The following is a 15,465-nucleotide window of genomic DNA, read 5'->3' as shown; positions in this document are numbered from 1 at the left end:
GACAAATACATGTTGGGAAGAAGCTCTGACAAGATGATGCCTTCCCTCAAAAACACGGGTGATACCTGTCTGCTTGCCAGCCTATGTCTGTAGCAGGCATGCCTTCAGGATTTTTGGTGGGGTGGAATGCATGGTGAGAAATAAATAAATACTAATAAATAATAAGAAGAAACTTGGAAAAGAAAGAAAAATGAGGAACGCATCTCACACCTTCCCGCTTTCCACTTCCCTGCAGGTCTGTCCAAGACCTCCCATTGGTCCACAGAACATGTGTAAGAAAAGAAAAGTCTACAGAGACAGAGGAGGAGACCAAGTTATGTGGTAAAGACTCTTGTGACTGTTGTGCTTCAGGAGCTTTCTGTATCTGTATGGTATTCATATAATGGTAGGATTTTTGCCCATAGCTGACTTGGTAGGACTTGTCCATTTTCATTATGTGCTCACCAACAGGAAGAGGAGAGATGCTCCAACCCATTAGATACCAGTCAGTAAACTGGATTCAAATAACTGTTCTTACATAATAGGTTCACCTTCTGCTTTCTTTGATAAACTTGTAAGTCTGGTGTTATGGAAAAGCTGCCTCCTGATTTATACCAGTTCAAGTGACAGCAGAATTGAGCCCATACACAGTTTTACATCTTAAAGTCTCTAAAGACATGAGAATTAGGAATCTAGAGTGGGATTGACTAGGAGTTCAACTGAGTTGCTCATGCACAGGCATCTATTGCCATATGAGATGCCCTGGGGTTTCTGAAGCATCTGCATGGAGCCAGCAGATATGCTGTGGGACTTAACGGAAGCCTACACTTTTCCACAGTAGCTTCTAGAAGCCAGTGGGGTACCCTGAGGCATCCCAAATGGCTCTAGACACCTATTTTCAATAATTCAGTTCAGCCCTAGATGCTACGTTTAGGCAAATGGAACCCACAATTGTGATTGTATGGGAGTTTAAGCATCTAGCTTGCATGTAGATAACTGCATTTAGACATCTCACTTTGTATTCTGAATCCCACCCTAGGTAACACTGCCTGGGAGTTTACTCCTGGCTTCTTGTTTGTGCTTGAGAAAATCTCCTCCTCCAAGGTAGCACCAAAGTGGGAGCAGAATGACTTCTTAAATCCATAAAGACACTTGAAGTGTCAGGAATGAGGACTAAACACCTCTCTCTCAAAATGAAGGCCACAGGAGCCTCTGTTTCTCACCAAATGGAAGTATCTGTAATTTGCAGCCATTAACTGCTGAGGCAGGAGGGTCCTGTTCTCTTGCTGTGTAGTGATGAACTGCAGATCAGTTGCTTCTGTTGGAGCACATGAGAGGGCAGGAAACAAGAATGGGGGGAGCTAAGGCATGAAGAAAAGAATTCAGAAAAAAGAAAGCCAGGTCCCGCTACTGCTGCCCAGCCAAGATTCAGGTAGAAAATAGGATACACAGCTATGAAGAAGAGATGAGATCTCCTCCTGCCCAGTCCACCTTCTCTCCCGTTATTTAATACTCTCTCTACTTCTTATCCAAGCAGCTGCTTGGGCACATGACTGACAGATCGGAGCAAATATTCCATTCACTCGCCATGCCACAGACAGCATAGTGTTGCTTTCGCAGCAGCCTCAGCTCTGGAGCAGGTCTCTGGAAGAGCCAGGAGTCATTTTCCTATGGGTAGCCGATTTAACCATGTGCAAGGTGTCTGCAGGACAGTTTGATTTGGTGCCTTTTCATGGCCCTGTCTTATCTTTCCAAAGCAATATCACTAAGGCATCAACGGAACCCTGGAGTAATTTCATAGTGCAGAATCTAAGACTGGATTCACAACTCCTAGCTCCTGCAGAGGGCTCATGCTGTAACCCTGAATATCACCAAGAACACCTAGCCCCAGGTTTTCAGGACTGAAACCTCTATTTGATGCTAAGAATGTGATCAGGGTTTCTCCAAACCTCATAATATTACTCCTGTATTTGAATTTAAGAATAGAGGCATGACAAGCATGTGAACACACATGACAAATGTACTATAACCCTTGGACATCTCTGAGACAATAGATACGAATGCACTGAAAACTCTAAAAACGTTTTAGATGGAGGGGCAGAAGAAATTGCTCTCTCAGGTTTGTTAATACAGAAATCTTGCAGTGCTCAGCCAAGACTATAGTACTTCTCTCTGCAGGGCTGATGTGGTTGGTGCTGACAGAGAGATTTCTGCACCATGTTGCATTTTGAAGTGTGGTTGTTTATGCAGTCCCCTCCCAAGATCAGATCCTGTATGCTTTAGTTCTGTACACAAAGGCCCTTGTAAGCAGTGGAAAAATTCTGGAGACTTCAAAATGCTTTGTGATAAGTATGACACTTAGGCAAAAGAGATACATTGGGGGTCAAGTAATAGAAAATATGCATTTTCCTCCCCATGTTTTTCTTTTCTCTGAGAAAGAGAAGCCCCCTAATTCTAAAACTAAACAAAAGAAAAAAAAATCCTAAACTTTCCATTTCTTTCATAGAAAGAAAAGAGATGAAGCCAAATTCACCCCTTGCAGGTAGCTCCACTGTCTTTCATAAGGCTGGATGTAGAACTGATGGGCCCTGTCAAACCCGTCTATTCAGCTAAAGGAAAAGTTGGATAGCAGCATGTAGGAAGATGGAGTTATATTCTTTTTTTTTATTTGTATTTTTTCATCTGTGTTACTTGGCTGGATGATATCTTCTCCCTTTTCCCTGGTATTGCAAGACACATCCCTGATACAAACCATCTGCCTGAAGACAAACCTCACAAGAAGTGAAGACTGAAGAGAAGGGCACCATGGATCATGGAGGTTGAGTTGGTCAGCTCCCATTTGTTGGATATTAGTGTTCTTTTGACTATAGACTGGTGCATTACCCAGATCAACTGAAGTGGAGGGGAAGTTTTGACTGAACATCATTTCCAGACAAGTGCACAATTCAACTGTCTACACTGAGGCATCTCATGTCATTTTGCACACCCTACAGTCTTTGACATATCTGCCCAAGTTTAAGACTTGCAGGAGTCCTATGCCATTGAAGCAAATGCTGGATCCCAATAGGATATTGTAGGGCACCTAAAATGTAATCAGGTGCTGATATTATTGAATGAAACCCTAAGTCCCCTACATAAGGAAGTTCCTATCATTTTCACAGAATGGAAGAACCTGAGGCAGAAGGTGGCTCTGGGTTCAATTTAGACCATCTCGTAAATGAAACTCAATGCAGGCATGATGAGATGTAGGGAGGAATGGCACCTCACTCATCACTGACTCAGTCTTTCATACCAATACAGTGTCAATCTGTGTAGGCAGTGGACTGGGATCTTAGTTTTCCAATGACACTTCCTGAATTCATGTGTACTAAGGAGTGATGTCCCAAGTCCTTTCTCCAAAGCCATGGGGTCAGACGCAAGCCTAGCATGTGCACTCAGCATGCTCCCAGACCCCTAGCAGGCTCTCCCTCTTCCCTCCTTATAGGTAGGCAGAGCCAGATCAAGGACTAAGACCCTCAGATGCACTTGGGATGATAAACAAAATTCACACAGGTATTTTTCATTGACTTTAGTAGCAACTGCTCAACCCCTTACATTGTATCATCACAGTGGATGACTAATTACATAATAAAACTTAACAATTATGCATAGGCTTCATTAAAAATCCCTTGAATGGGGTGGCAGTCCCCAACCATTTTGCTGTTTCAAGCCTGACAGCCTGACCCCAGCTTTGAATGAAGGAGTACAACTTCCAGACCATCTCAGCTGACGATCAGATTGTAGCTTCACCTCCTTGACTCAGGGTGGACTTCACATCATCAGACTGTACCCATCTAAGAGCTCATCATCTAGTATGAGCTCATCAGCTAAAGTCAGAGGAAAGACAGAACCCAGTGGGCAGTTTACCACACATAGCTTAGATACCATTCTAGGCTATAATGAATCAGCTTCTGGCCTTGTTTGTTTCTTGCCATTTTTCCTAACAGAAAACTAGATAAATAGCTTAGACTAGATGACATAGACAGATGAGAGAAATTCCAGCGCTGCAGCCAAAATCTGTTTAAATTAAGAGGCAATTGCTCAGCAAATGCCTAGTCTGTTTTTGTTGGTTTTTCTTCCCTCCATGCTTCCCAAAGAGCTTCACCTGCTAGTGATGCTGGGCTTGGTTCTGGTGCAAAAGCAGAAACAGTGGATGTTAGTGTGCTGTGGATGGGCTGTAGTCCAGCTCCCATATTCAGAGCCAAATCCTTCAACCCGTTTCTTCACTGTGATGGTATAAAAGAGTTTGAAACCATCTTGCTCAAAAACATTAGGGTAAATTAGTTGTGGGTGTGACCCTTCTGAAGTCAATCGATTGTAAAGGACTGTGACCTGCAATGATTTGCATCTTCACTGTCAGGGAACCATTTAGTGACAGAAGTACCTGGTGGGACATGTCTAACATCTCTCGCTGTGAACACTGCAGCACATTAAGTAAATGAGATGAATCTTTCCTTGTCCCATTTTTTCTAATTCATCATGTCTTCTATTACATGTATGGTTTTCTTCCATATTTCCTTTCTTGACAGCTTGTGTTTGAATACTAGTTATTGTGGCAATTTCACGTGCCAGTGGCTTCGTTCTCTGTTTTCCTTTTCTCACAGTCTGTATTACAAAAGTCAGTCATACATCCATTAGTTGTTCCATCTTTCTTTCAGTTTTTAGTGGTTTATTACTTTCTACCAGTTGGAGTGTGGCCATCCATTGGGTGCAACGTTTACATATACAAATATGACTGATTGTTTTTCTCCCCATTTTTTTCTTTTCCTCTCTTGATCTTTTTTGTTCTCCTTCCCTCCTTTCTGTATCTCTGCTCTCATTGCATTCTATCTTTTTTTTGCAGAGTACTGACAGAAGTGCCTCCATCAATAAGCAAAGCTTGCTTGTGCCCTTGGGCACAGCCCTGAGACAAATGGGTGATGCACAAACTACACCAGCCTAGGAGTAGTCCCAGGAGACGCCATGACTCAGAGTCAGCCCTTAGAGGCATAATTTCTTCCTGTTTTCTCTCTGATGGGATTAAGCTCTGTTTGTTTCCTGCCTCCTCTGCATACTCCCTGCTTTGATTCTCTGGAATAAGCTGGCATGCAGGAAGAGAAGAGCTCTCTGATTCCTCTGCATAGATGTGCAGGTGCGAACTAGCCAATAGTCATTACAATATCATGATGAAAAGACTCTTATGGGTCACTGGGTGTTAGATCATGCCCCATTTCCTTTCTGGTATTGAAGAGGAATTAAAAATACCAATCCATTGTCCTTTTCCAAAGTAGGAACCCAAAGGTATAGGTAAGGCAAAGAGAATGCAGGACGAGTGCATCTGAGGCTAAACAGGCTACTACTTTTTGCTTGGTTCGTAACAATTCTATATGCCAGCATTGACCAGGAATAACTCAAGGAGAGTTACAGTGCTATAAATGCCAAGGTGGTGGGATGAGATTCATGCCTGATACCCATGTGGCTGAAGGAAACCCTGATGACCATGGAGGAGGCGAGAGCTGTTTCTGTAAACTGGCAATCCTGATCTGAAATCAGAAGTAGAGCAGCATTCAAAGGCAGGCAGGCAGAGGTGAACAGCAGAGATGAGCCAGAACTGCAAAGCTGGGATTTGTCTCTGTGTCCAAACTTGCCCGGACTCTGGGCTGCTTCAGACTCCGGGGTTTGTGCGGTTTAGTCTGTGCCACTTTTAGAGATGAGAATAGCTGTAGAAATTAGGTTTGGAACAAAATCTGGCTCAAGTCTGAAACTGTTCCAGCTGGTGGGGTGCAGTGGTGGTGCGTTGGCTCACCATCATGTAAATTAGCAGGTGACAAGCAGTCCTTCAGAGTCTTGTTCCCAACAGATTTGTGGTCTAAGGCTTTTGCTAAGTGCCCAGGGGGAAGCCTTCATGAGGTGCAGAGAGAGGATGGACTAAGTGCACTTTCCATTCTTGGTGGCAGCATTTTCTAATGAGGTGGAAGGGATGAACACTTTCCCTTTCCTCCTCTCCAGGAGCAAGCTGGGATGCTGAGGAGATATCGTATGCCCAGCAGTGAGTGTCCAACCCCAGGGATCTTGCTCTGCACTGCATGCTTCCAAGAAAGACTCGTTGGTTGAACCATGTACCAGGCAACAGCTGGAGCAACATCTCTGTGGGGTGGTCTCCTTCTCAATACACATAGTGAGTCCCTTTCACTTCACAAGTCAGGCAATGAACTTTTCCATACTGTGCACATCACCTGAGTGCCAGCAGGGCATTTGAAGGAAACCATCGGCAGTTTTTTCTCTTTCTTTCCCTCTCCTTCTCCCTCTCCTGCTCTCTACAGGTGTCACTGAATTCTATGTCAAATCTGACAGAAGCTACTATGCTAAGAAGTTCATGTGAAAAGGCTGCCCACTCTACAGCTCTATAATATATTTGTAGACTTCTCTGGTTCCAGGGCAAAGGAGTATTTGCATTATTTTATTTTTTTAATTATGAATTTATCTACTTTTATTTCTTTTGCTGCTGTTGTTGCTCATATTATACACAGAGTCTGGCCATTTGGCCAGATAGATCTCAGAAAGCCTGGAGCTGCTGTCCAACACAGCCTCTGTCTGGATGAGGGAAAAGGAGATACTTAGGAAAATGCAAGTCTTTCAAAGGACACTTAATCACACGAGTCACTTCAGGTGGGTGAGAGCAGAGCAAATCCATGCCTTTGCTAATGCTCTTCTTTCCAGCTCTGTATTGTTGGCTGGTTGAAAAACCTCTGTCTCCTACAGGAGGCATTGTTGGGGCGTAACTTGTGTAACTGCCAGGTGTACCTCAGGATAGCCCAGAAGTCATTAGACCTATTCTATCCAACCAGTTTTAGCCTTTTTAAAAGTTTTTATTCTTTTAATATCAAAAAAGTAGCCTTCTCTCATGTCTGCAACCTCAGAGGAAGTAGGCTCAAATCCGTTTCTCCACTTGGAGCCCAGTAAGGGTTTTGCCTGCTTTATTTGCACGTGTGGACATCATAGACCCGTATGCACTCCTGGCAGCGAACGTAGCAGCACCAGTGGAAGATACAGTGGCACTTCTCTTTCCGTTTCTCAGTCCTTGTATTATGCCCACGGCCACAGCACAAAAGGTCACAACCATCAATCCCATGGGAAGTGACATTACAGATCCTGTCACGGGTTCCAAAGGAGCCTGTCTCAGGGTTGGGCTCACAAAAGTTTGGTGAGTTCTCGTAGTAAACCAGGTCCTTCTCAGTTGGAGCCTTGAAAAAGTTGTATTTGGGTCTGAGGGTCTCGACCCAGCCACGGGATTCTCGATGTTTTTCCACCACCATTTCAGAAGCGCTGTCATACTTGTCCTTGAGGTAGTCACCGATGACCCTGAAGTCTGGCTGAGACCACCAGCAGGTCTTCACTTCACAGCTGCCTGAGAGGCCATGACATTTGCACTTAAGATGCATGAGTTCAATAATAGACTGAAAAAGAGGAGAGGAAAGGCAAAGAAGAAGGAAAACATTAGCCTGTAATCAAAACATATATTACATTCTGTTATTTAGCCAGGATTTCCCAAAGAATTGCAGTGTTTTCACAGATATATTTACACTCTTGTGAACAGAAATCACTGTATTCTCCTGAAGATGCCCTTCACAGATGCTGGGTCAAAGGCAGGTAAAACCTCTGCAGCTTTATTATTCTCTGTGACTATCTCTGATTCCCACCCCAAATTTAAGCATTAGTGCTTTCACTAAGGGCCAGAGAGATTTCTCTTCATACTAACTTCTATCTTATCAATGTTCATGTGTGAATATTGCAGCATGATCACCTGAGAACACAGTTCAGACGCATCTACCAGAGAAGTGAAGAACACACAAACCTACTAAAACAATGTCTTCATAAATTAAAAATACAGCTATTCCACTGGAAGCTAAAGAAATATGGAATGCCCTAACCATCTAGCACAGAATTCCATCCTTTATGTGTTTGATGTTTTCTTAAGCAAACAAGATTTTAGCCTTGCTGCGGCTGTGTTCAGAAACCTGAAAAGTAATGCATCTTTATTTTTAAGCCATGTTTATGATTTTTATAAAACCATATTAAAAAGGAAATAGGAGCCCAACTTTTGATTTTGAAAGATTCAGACTTCAACATAAAACATTGTCCTGGAATAAATGGGAAGGTGATTATTGATCCCCGAAGTTTACTATTACCTCTTATGAAATTAGTTTGAAGGTTTCTAGAGGTGTTGCCCTCCAGTATTCTGAGGTGGGAGACAGCTTTATGCAACTTACTTGATAATCTGCGTTTTCAGACTGATCAGCAAATTTCCAGGTACATGAACAGACTAGTGCCAGCCTGAGTCCAAAAGATTTGCCATGAATCAGCACCTTGGTGTTCACCAGGTGCTTTCCTGTGTTATTTACGGAGTATAACCCGCCGCAAAGGAGGTTGTAATTAGTGATGAGAGAGAACCACAAAATGTTTGGTTCATATAATCATGCTGAACTTAATCAAAGCTTCTGGCATAGTGGTAGGGTTTGAGTTTATATGGGAACTAATATGAAACATTGCCTATGGCTCAGGTTTAGCTGGAAATGCTTGAGTATGGAGGCCTGGAAGAGCTACCCCGTGAGTGCTGCCACTGAGAGTGGAAAACACCGTTGCTTTATAAAACAGGAGGATTTCAGATAATGGTGTGACATCTCTCTAATCTTTGACATCTGTAAAATGTCCCAAAGTATCTCAGTGTCAAGTAACAAGACTTACAGTAAATAGACTTCTGAAGGCTCGTGATCACAGGGATGTTTGCTCAAAGCTCAGATTTTCCAAGGGCTCTCACTTAAAGGCAAATCCCTCCTTTCCACTCTACCCACCTTCTCCACAGTCCTATTGGTCTCATTATCTATCCCAGCAATGCACGATACCTTGGGGTACCTGGGAGAATTTGGGCAAGTGCTGGAGGAAACCACATCATTGCTTGTAGTCACCTACATTGCAGGCAACTTTTGTTTCTAGTGGTATTTAATTTTGAAAAGTTGAATTCCTTATTTCAGACCTTCTCTGCTGTGGTGTGAGGTGGGGTAACTCCACCAGGGTTTGACAGTATCCACCTGAGGAGCTCACACCAAAGTCCTAGCCTGTGTGAGGACAGCTGTTCACATGCATCTAGTGCCATTTGTGAGCTCCAGGTGTGTTTAAGGTATCTATCTGTCATGAGATGGCAGAGGTCCTGCAGGACACACACAGTCTTTCCCAGTAGCAGCCCAAGGAAAGGCTGGATACTTCAGGATATCTCAGTTTATACTAAAATGAATTTGTTTAAGCAACTGAAACATCCCCATAAACCTTGGTCTATCACATTTAACTTCAAATGTCTACAGAACAGACATCTTTGGCTGTACAACCCACCTTCCAGTGGAGGGGAACGGGCACAGTTCAGGCATCATTAACTGAGCTATTTCAAATTTCTTCTTCAAGCTGAGATGAAATCACATCCTATACCTGTCTATCTTCATCCATTTTCTGTAAAAGAGGTCTGGACAACTGACTCCAAGGTAGACATTTACATCTAGGTGGGTGAATTTACTTAAAGCTTTCATAGATCAGGTACTTTGGTCACCTCCCTGACAAGAACTATCATGGTACAGGTATCATAGAATAACAGAATGGTTTGGGTTAGAATGGACCTTAAAGCTCATTCAGTTCCAAACCCCTGCCATTGGGCAGGGACACTTTCCACCAGACCAGGTTGTTCCAAGCCCCATCCAACCTGGCCTTGAACACTGCCAGGGATGGGGCAGCCACAGCTTCTCTGAGCAACCTGTGCAGGGCCTCACCACCCTCACAGGGAAGAACTTCATAATAACTATTCTAAACATACCCTGTTCTAGTTTAAAGTCATGTCCCTTTCTCTTATCACTACATCATTTCATGGTGTAAAACTGCTCAGATTTATGTTTGGTTATTCCCCTCAATTCCCTCCCAGTGTTCATTATGGCAGGTAAGAAAAGATTAATGGGAGACTGAGAAAGATGAAACTAAATATCCTTACGGTCCTTCCAGCTTCATTGTTGTGCCTGTTCATGGCTGACCGAGCGTCTGGTCTGTTCTCTCGGGCATCTGCAAACTCCCGAGACACCATGCTCCCAAACTCCACGTCCTCGCTGCAGCCCCCCCATTTCCAGCCTTCCCCTGGAGAGCCCTTGTGGCGGGTGTCACAGCCGCAGATGGTGGCCGAGCCCTCGGCGCAGGATCTGGTCACCGCAAAAGCCACTCCAGCAGAGGCAATGGCATGGACAAAGGCTGATTCCCTGGTAGCTGTGAAAGAGAGAAATCAATGAATAGTGGCCAGTGAAGGGACCACACATGGCTTTGATCAGCCCTGTGAACACCTTCCCTTGAGGGCATGGCAGAAGGCCAAAAAACTCTCCCTTTTTCCTGTGGTCCTGCTTGGACCTACTCCAATGATGTTTTTGTATACTAGGAAATAAACTCCTGTGTAGACAGGACCAGGCTTGATTCAAGACCACTGAGGTCAGCCAAGCAGTTTTGACTGAGGTCATCCTGAGGTCTTAAGATAGGGCCATGGCAAAAGAAAAAACAGTGCAAACCTGACTTTCAGGCAGTGTGCATAATATGCTATATGGTACTTTGCAGGCTATGCATCATGTAGCCATATCCTGAGCTGCAGTCTTGGCTTCAGATGCACAGAATTTGAGCTATGTTCTTATAACATGGAAAATGCATGTCCGCACTTATTTATAGCCTCCATCATTAGTGGTAGGACCTGAATCAGGTAAAGCACTTCCTCCTCCTCAGCTAGGAGAGCTTCTGATGGCTTCAAGGTAGGAAAATACCAGGATGGCCAGATACTTCCCAAACTACACTATGTAAACTAAACATTGTCCTCACACTCCATCCTGAGACCACCTTCTTTTTCTTAAGCTCACTTACAGGCAGTGTTTAATGTGTGGCATGTTACATCTATCAAAAGTTTTGCTCACTTGCCTAATTAAGGCCCCTACCAAGGGAACTGGAAATGAGTTGATTCCCCTCCAGTTTTGGTCTCAGTATGTTTCTTCACTCACTAGAAATGACAGTTCCACACAACACCTCAGAAAACACTACTGAATGCTTCTTGGATTCAGCAAAATGACACTTTTAAAATGAACAGGGATATTCTCAAACCCTTGAGGCAATTCTAAGAAGACACAAAGATTCTCATAACAGGCCTCTCTTAACCTCCTATACTGCCTCCCACACGAGCTCACCTTGCACCTATAAACCAAGAAAGCATTTTGTCAATGATACCTTTCAGATGATTGATCTAGGACAGTGCTGAAATATTGAATGAATCCATGTAGGGGAATTATCAGGTTTGCAGCTGATGCAGCTTCACCAGCTTCTACTGAGCTTTTCATCAGCTGATGAGGTGCCTACTCGAAACCGCTCAAACCTTTTCTGCTCCGTATTTTGCTGATCTGAGCTTTCTCTGGACATTTTGTCTTAATCTTTACCATCTAGATGCTTCCAGGCTTTACTAACATTAAGACAATTTAACACGCCAAGCCTAAAAGCCAACATGTTCTTGGGGAGAAATCAAAACTGCATGCTTGCAGAGCAGCCCCGGCTGGATTGAAGGCTTAAGCAAGAACTTGTGCAGCACCTCTTAGCTTTGGGAAGGGAACCAAATACAACAATATGCAAATCAAATAATGTGCATGAACATACAAGCCGAAGGTATGAGCAATGTCCTGGAATATGTTGTCAATGCACATCATGAGGTTAGTAAGACACTGAGGGCTAGAACCAAAAAAAGGAAAATGCAGGAACCCTCAATTCCAAAATGTGTTTTTGAAAAGCCCTTGTTCAGCATCTGTCCAGCCTGGAGGATCCTAGCTTCCTGCAAATGGTGATGCCGTTCATGAGCTGTCTGAAAGCTCAACTTTTGAGCATAAATAGATGAGTCCAGTTTTAACAGGACTGGGGACTTGGCATCTTGCACTTACCTAAGCACAGCTGGGACCCAGAAACCAACTCCTGAGGTGGGGATTTTTGCATGATGTCTTCAAGGACATTAATGACCACCCCTGCGGTCTGTGAAGGCTTATAGAAGCCAGTCAGATAAGCTAGTGGGATGAATGCCATTTCCCTCTGGTAGGTAGGTAGAGGGTATAGTGACTGATGAGATAACAGCTGAGAATGCCTTCCGTCTCCCCTTATTGTGGTTTAAGTAATCTTGAACCTTTTAATAGAATCATAGAATGGTTTGGGTTGGAAGAGACCTTAACAATCACCCAGTTCCAACCCCCTGCAACAGGCAGGGACACCTCCCACTAGACCAGGTTGCCCCAAGCTGCGTCCAACCTGGCCTTGAACACTGCCAGGGATGGGGCAGCCACAGCTTCTCTGGGCAACCTGTGCCAGAGCCTCACCACCCTCACAGGGAAGAACTTCTTCCTCAGATCTCATCTAAATCTCCCTTTAAAGCCATTCCCCCTTGTTCTGTCCCTACAGGCCATTGTCAAAAGCCCCTCTCCAGCTTTCTTGTCAGCCCTTTTAGGCACTGGAAGATGCTCTAAGGTCTCCCTGGAGCCTTGTCTTCTCCAGGCTGAACAAGCCCAGCTCTCTCAGCCTGTCCCCATTGCAGAGGTGCTCCAGCCCTTGGACCATCTTCGTGGCCTCCTCTGGATTTGCTCCAATAGCTCCATATTGACCAACACCCCCAAGTCCTTCTCCTCAGGGCTGCTCTCAATACAGTCTCCCCCAGCCAGTGTTTGTGCTTAGGATTGCCCCAGCACAAGTGTAGGACATTGAACTTGGCCTTGTTGAAATCCATGATGCTGGCACTGTCACCCCTCTCCAGCGTGTCCAGGTCTCTCCGGATGACATCCCTTCCCTCCAGTGTGTCAACTGCACCACAGAGTTTGGTGTCATTGGAAACTTGCTGAAGGTGCTCAGTTCCACTGTCCATGTCATTCACAAAGATGTTGAACATCGCCAGTTCCAACACCAACCCCTGAGGAATGCCTCTTGTCACTGATCTTTATTTGAACATTGAGCCGCTGACAGCAACAATTTGAGTGAGACCATCCAGCCAGTTCCTTATCCACCAAGTGGCCTGTCTGTCAAATCCATGTCTCTCTAATTTACAGAAAGGATGTCTTGTAGGACATTGTCAAATGTTTTGCACAAGTCCAAGTAGATGACTTCAATTGTTTTTATGTATCTTCTTTTTATAGAATCTTTTCCCATTCCTCTTGATGTCCCTGGCCAGATTTAATTCTATCCTGTCTTCAGCTTTCCTACCCTTTCCTACCCTGGCTGCTCTTGCAATTTTTCTGTATTCCTCTCAGGCTACCTGTCCTTGCTTCCACACTGTGTAAGCTTCCTTTTTCTCTTTTTTTTTTGCTGGAGTTTCTCCAGGAGCTCCTTGTTCATCAGCACAGGACATTCAATGTCCATTGGCTCCTCATCCATGCCCAGGTAAAGCTCCATGAACTTCAGCTGGTCACTGACATGACTCTTTCTTGTCTCCCCTACCTGTCCTTCCTGAAGGGCTTGTATCCTTCCATTCTAACACTCCAGTAACAGCAGCCATCCCACCACTTTTGTGTGATACCAATAAAATCACAGCCCTACAGGCGTGTGCACATTTCTGTCTCCTCTTGTTTATTCCCCACGCTACATGCGTTTGCATAGAGGCATTTAATTTGGGTCCTGATGAAACTGAGTTACTGAAGCTGATTTTTGATGCACTGCTACACCATGGACAGGAGAAGAATATGATTCTTCTTATGGTGAGAATGGTGAGGTCACGGCACAGGTCGCCCAAGGAAACTGTGAATGCTCCATCCCTGAAGTGTTCAAGGCCAGGCTGAATGGGGCCTTGAGCAACCTGGTCTAGTGGGAAATGTCCCTGTCCATGGCAAGGGGTTGAGAACTGGACGATCTGAAGATTCTTTCCAACCCAAACCATTCTATGATTCTGCAATTCTGTGATTCTGATATTCTACAATTCTTTTTCTCCCTTCTGTCTGACAGACGTAGTGGCTAAAGCACATTGCCTGGGTAGGTTAGCTCTCATCTCTTGGGAATCATCCCTTTCTCTGCTCAGGAAGAGAGAGCTGATCTAGGCCTTTGGCTCTTTGGGAAGGTGCTATAGGGGTTGAATAGATGTTTGCAAGTGCCACGGAGAGCCCCTGTGCCTTGCCATGCTACAACTGAACAGAAAGCACCTATACGCACAGTGTTTGCGCAGAAAACCTTCTCCTAGATGGGTTTAAGATGGGTAGCCTTGGCGTAGAAGTCCACAGGTCATGGATTCCATCTGGCCTTCAGCAGGAGCCATTAGCTTAGAACAGAGATCTTTCTCTGTGCATACAGTTGCAGAGCTCACCAAAGCCCAGGGAGCTTCAGACAACAGCAAGAGGGTCTGCAGAATTTCTGCATTTTTCAGGACTTGGAAGCTGAGCAAGCAGTTCCAGGAGGACACCCAATCCTAAATCCCAAATCTGTTACCTAAACTCTTGAGGGTTGCTAGTCCTTCCTGAAAGCCTACAGCTCCAGGTGGCTATTGATAGGATTTGTCTTAAGAAGCACCTATTATACTCGGCTCTCTTCCCAGAAAGAGCCCAATGTCTTTTACAGCCTGTATACGTTGTAATCACTCCCCTGCTTTTGAAATGCAGCCACCTCTGGGGTGGAGTGCAGCCACCACTTAACAGCACACAACAGGAAGCAAATAGCATTGTATCTGATCGTAACTACCTGGGGAATGTAGGCAGGCAGAGCAAAGAAACTGAGATCTGGCCTCGGGCACTGAGGTTAGGAGTTTGTCTCTTGAGAAAGTTGCAGCCTATCTCTTAATGACTCCACGAAATTAGGGCACTAGGTTTACATCTCCTACCCCTAACTTAAGGCACCGAGTTCAATATTGACGCAGATGGAAGAGCGCCATCGCGTGAATCACGTCCTGCCACCTAAGTTATAGGACTGTCCTCCGATTACTAAGCAGTCCTGACCCCGCTGAGCTCCGAAGAGCTCCCCAGGTTGTAGCCGGGGGCAGTGTGGCTGCAGGAATGGAGAAGTGTATAGAGATACAGATAAGCAGAAGGAAAGCATGCACTTGTAATGGAAATGAGGGGTTATTAAGGTGCCATATAAAAATGCAAGAGACTTAGCAAAGATAACAAGAAAGTGCAGTATATTTGTCAGGTCACTTCATTCCTCTCTGGGTGGTTCTGGTAGCAGGAGACAAGCAGCTCGTTAGGACTTGAAGAGAGCTTCTGGAAAGTCGTCCCGCAAGAGAAGGTTAATAGGGAATAATACCTCATGGGGATGTTGATTTAAGAGCATATTAACCACTTCGTTTTCAGTGCAGCACAAGGTCACCAAAGCTCTGGCCTCAGCTTAATTTCTGCCTAGTCCTGAGTTTCCCTGCAGGGCTTAGAGCCTTGGATGGCTGGTGCTTTGAGGTACCCTTTTCTG

General features: G+C 44.6%; 2 protein-coding genes across 2 annotated transcripts in view; one reads left to right on the top strand and one right to left on the bottom strand.

The window, feature by feature from the left end:
- Positions 1-15,465, top strand: part of LOC134156151 (5-beta-cholestane-3-alpha,7-alpha-diol 12-alpha-hydroxylase) — a 540,007-nt gene that overhangs the window by 412,868 nt on the left and 111,674 nt on the right. The gene's annotated exons all lie outside the window — the stretch shown is intronic.
- Positions 3,295-15,465, bottom strand: part of WNT3A (Wnt family member 3A) — a 90,701-nt gene continuing 78,530 nt past the window's right edge. The window contains exons 3-4 of the mRNA XM_062603904.1: positions 10,028-10,293; positions 3,295-7,454 (exon numbers count right to left, since the gene is read on the bottom strand). Of these exons, the coding sequence (XP_062459888.1) occupies positions 6,975-7,454; positions 10,028-10,293 (746 nt within the window). The 3' untranslated portion in view covers positions 3,295-6,974. The remainder of the gene's footprint in view (positions 7,455-10,027; positions 10,294-15,465) is intronic.

The sequence above is a fragment of the Pezoporus occidentalis genome, unplaced genomic scaffold, assembly GCF_034315485.1.
Source record: "Pezoporus occidentalis ecotype Australia unplaced genomic scaffold, CSIRO_AGI_Poc_V1 ctg82, whole genome shotgun sequence".
Lineage (NCBI taxonomy): Eukaryota > Metazoa > Chordata > Aves > Psittaciformes > Psittacidae > Pezoporus > Pezoporus occidentalis.
Note: the sequence above shows the minus strand (reverse complement) of the source record. Positions and strands in the feature narration are given on the sequence as shown.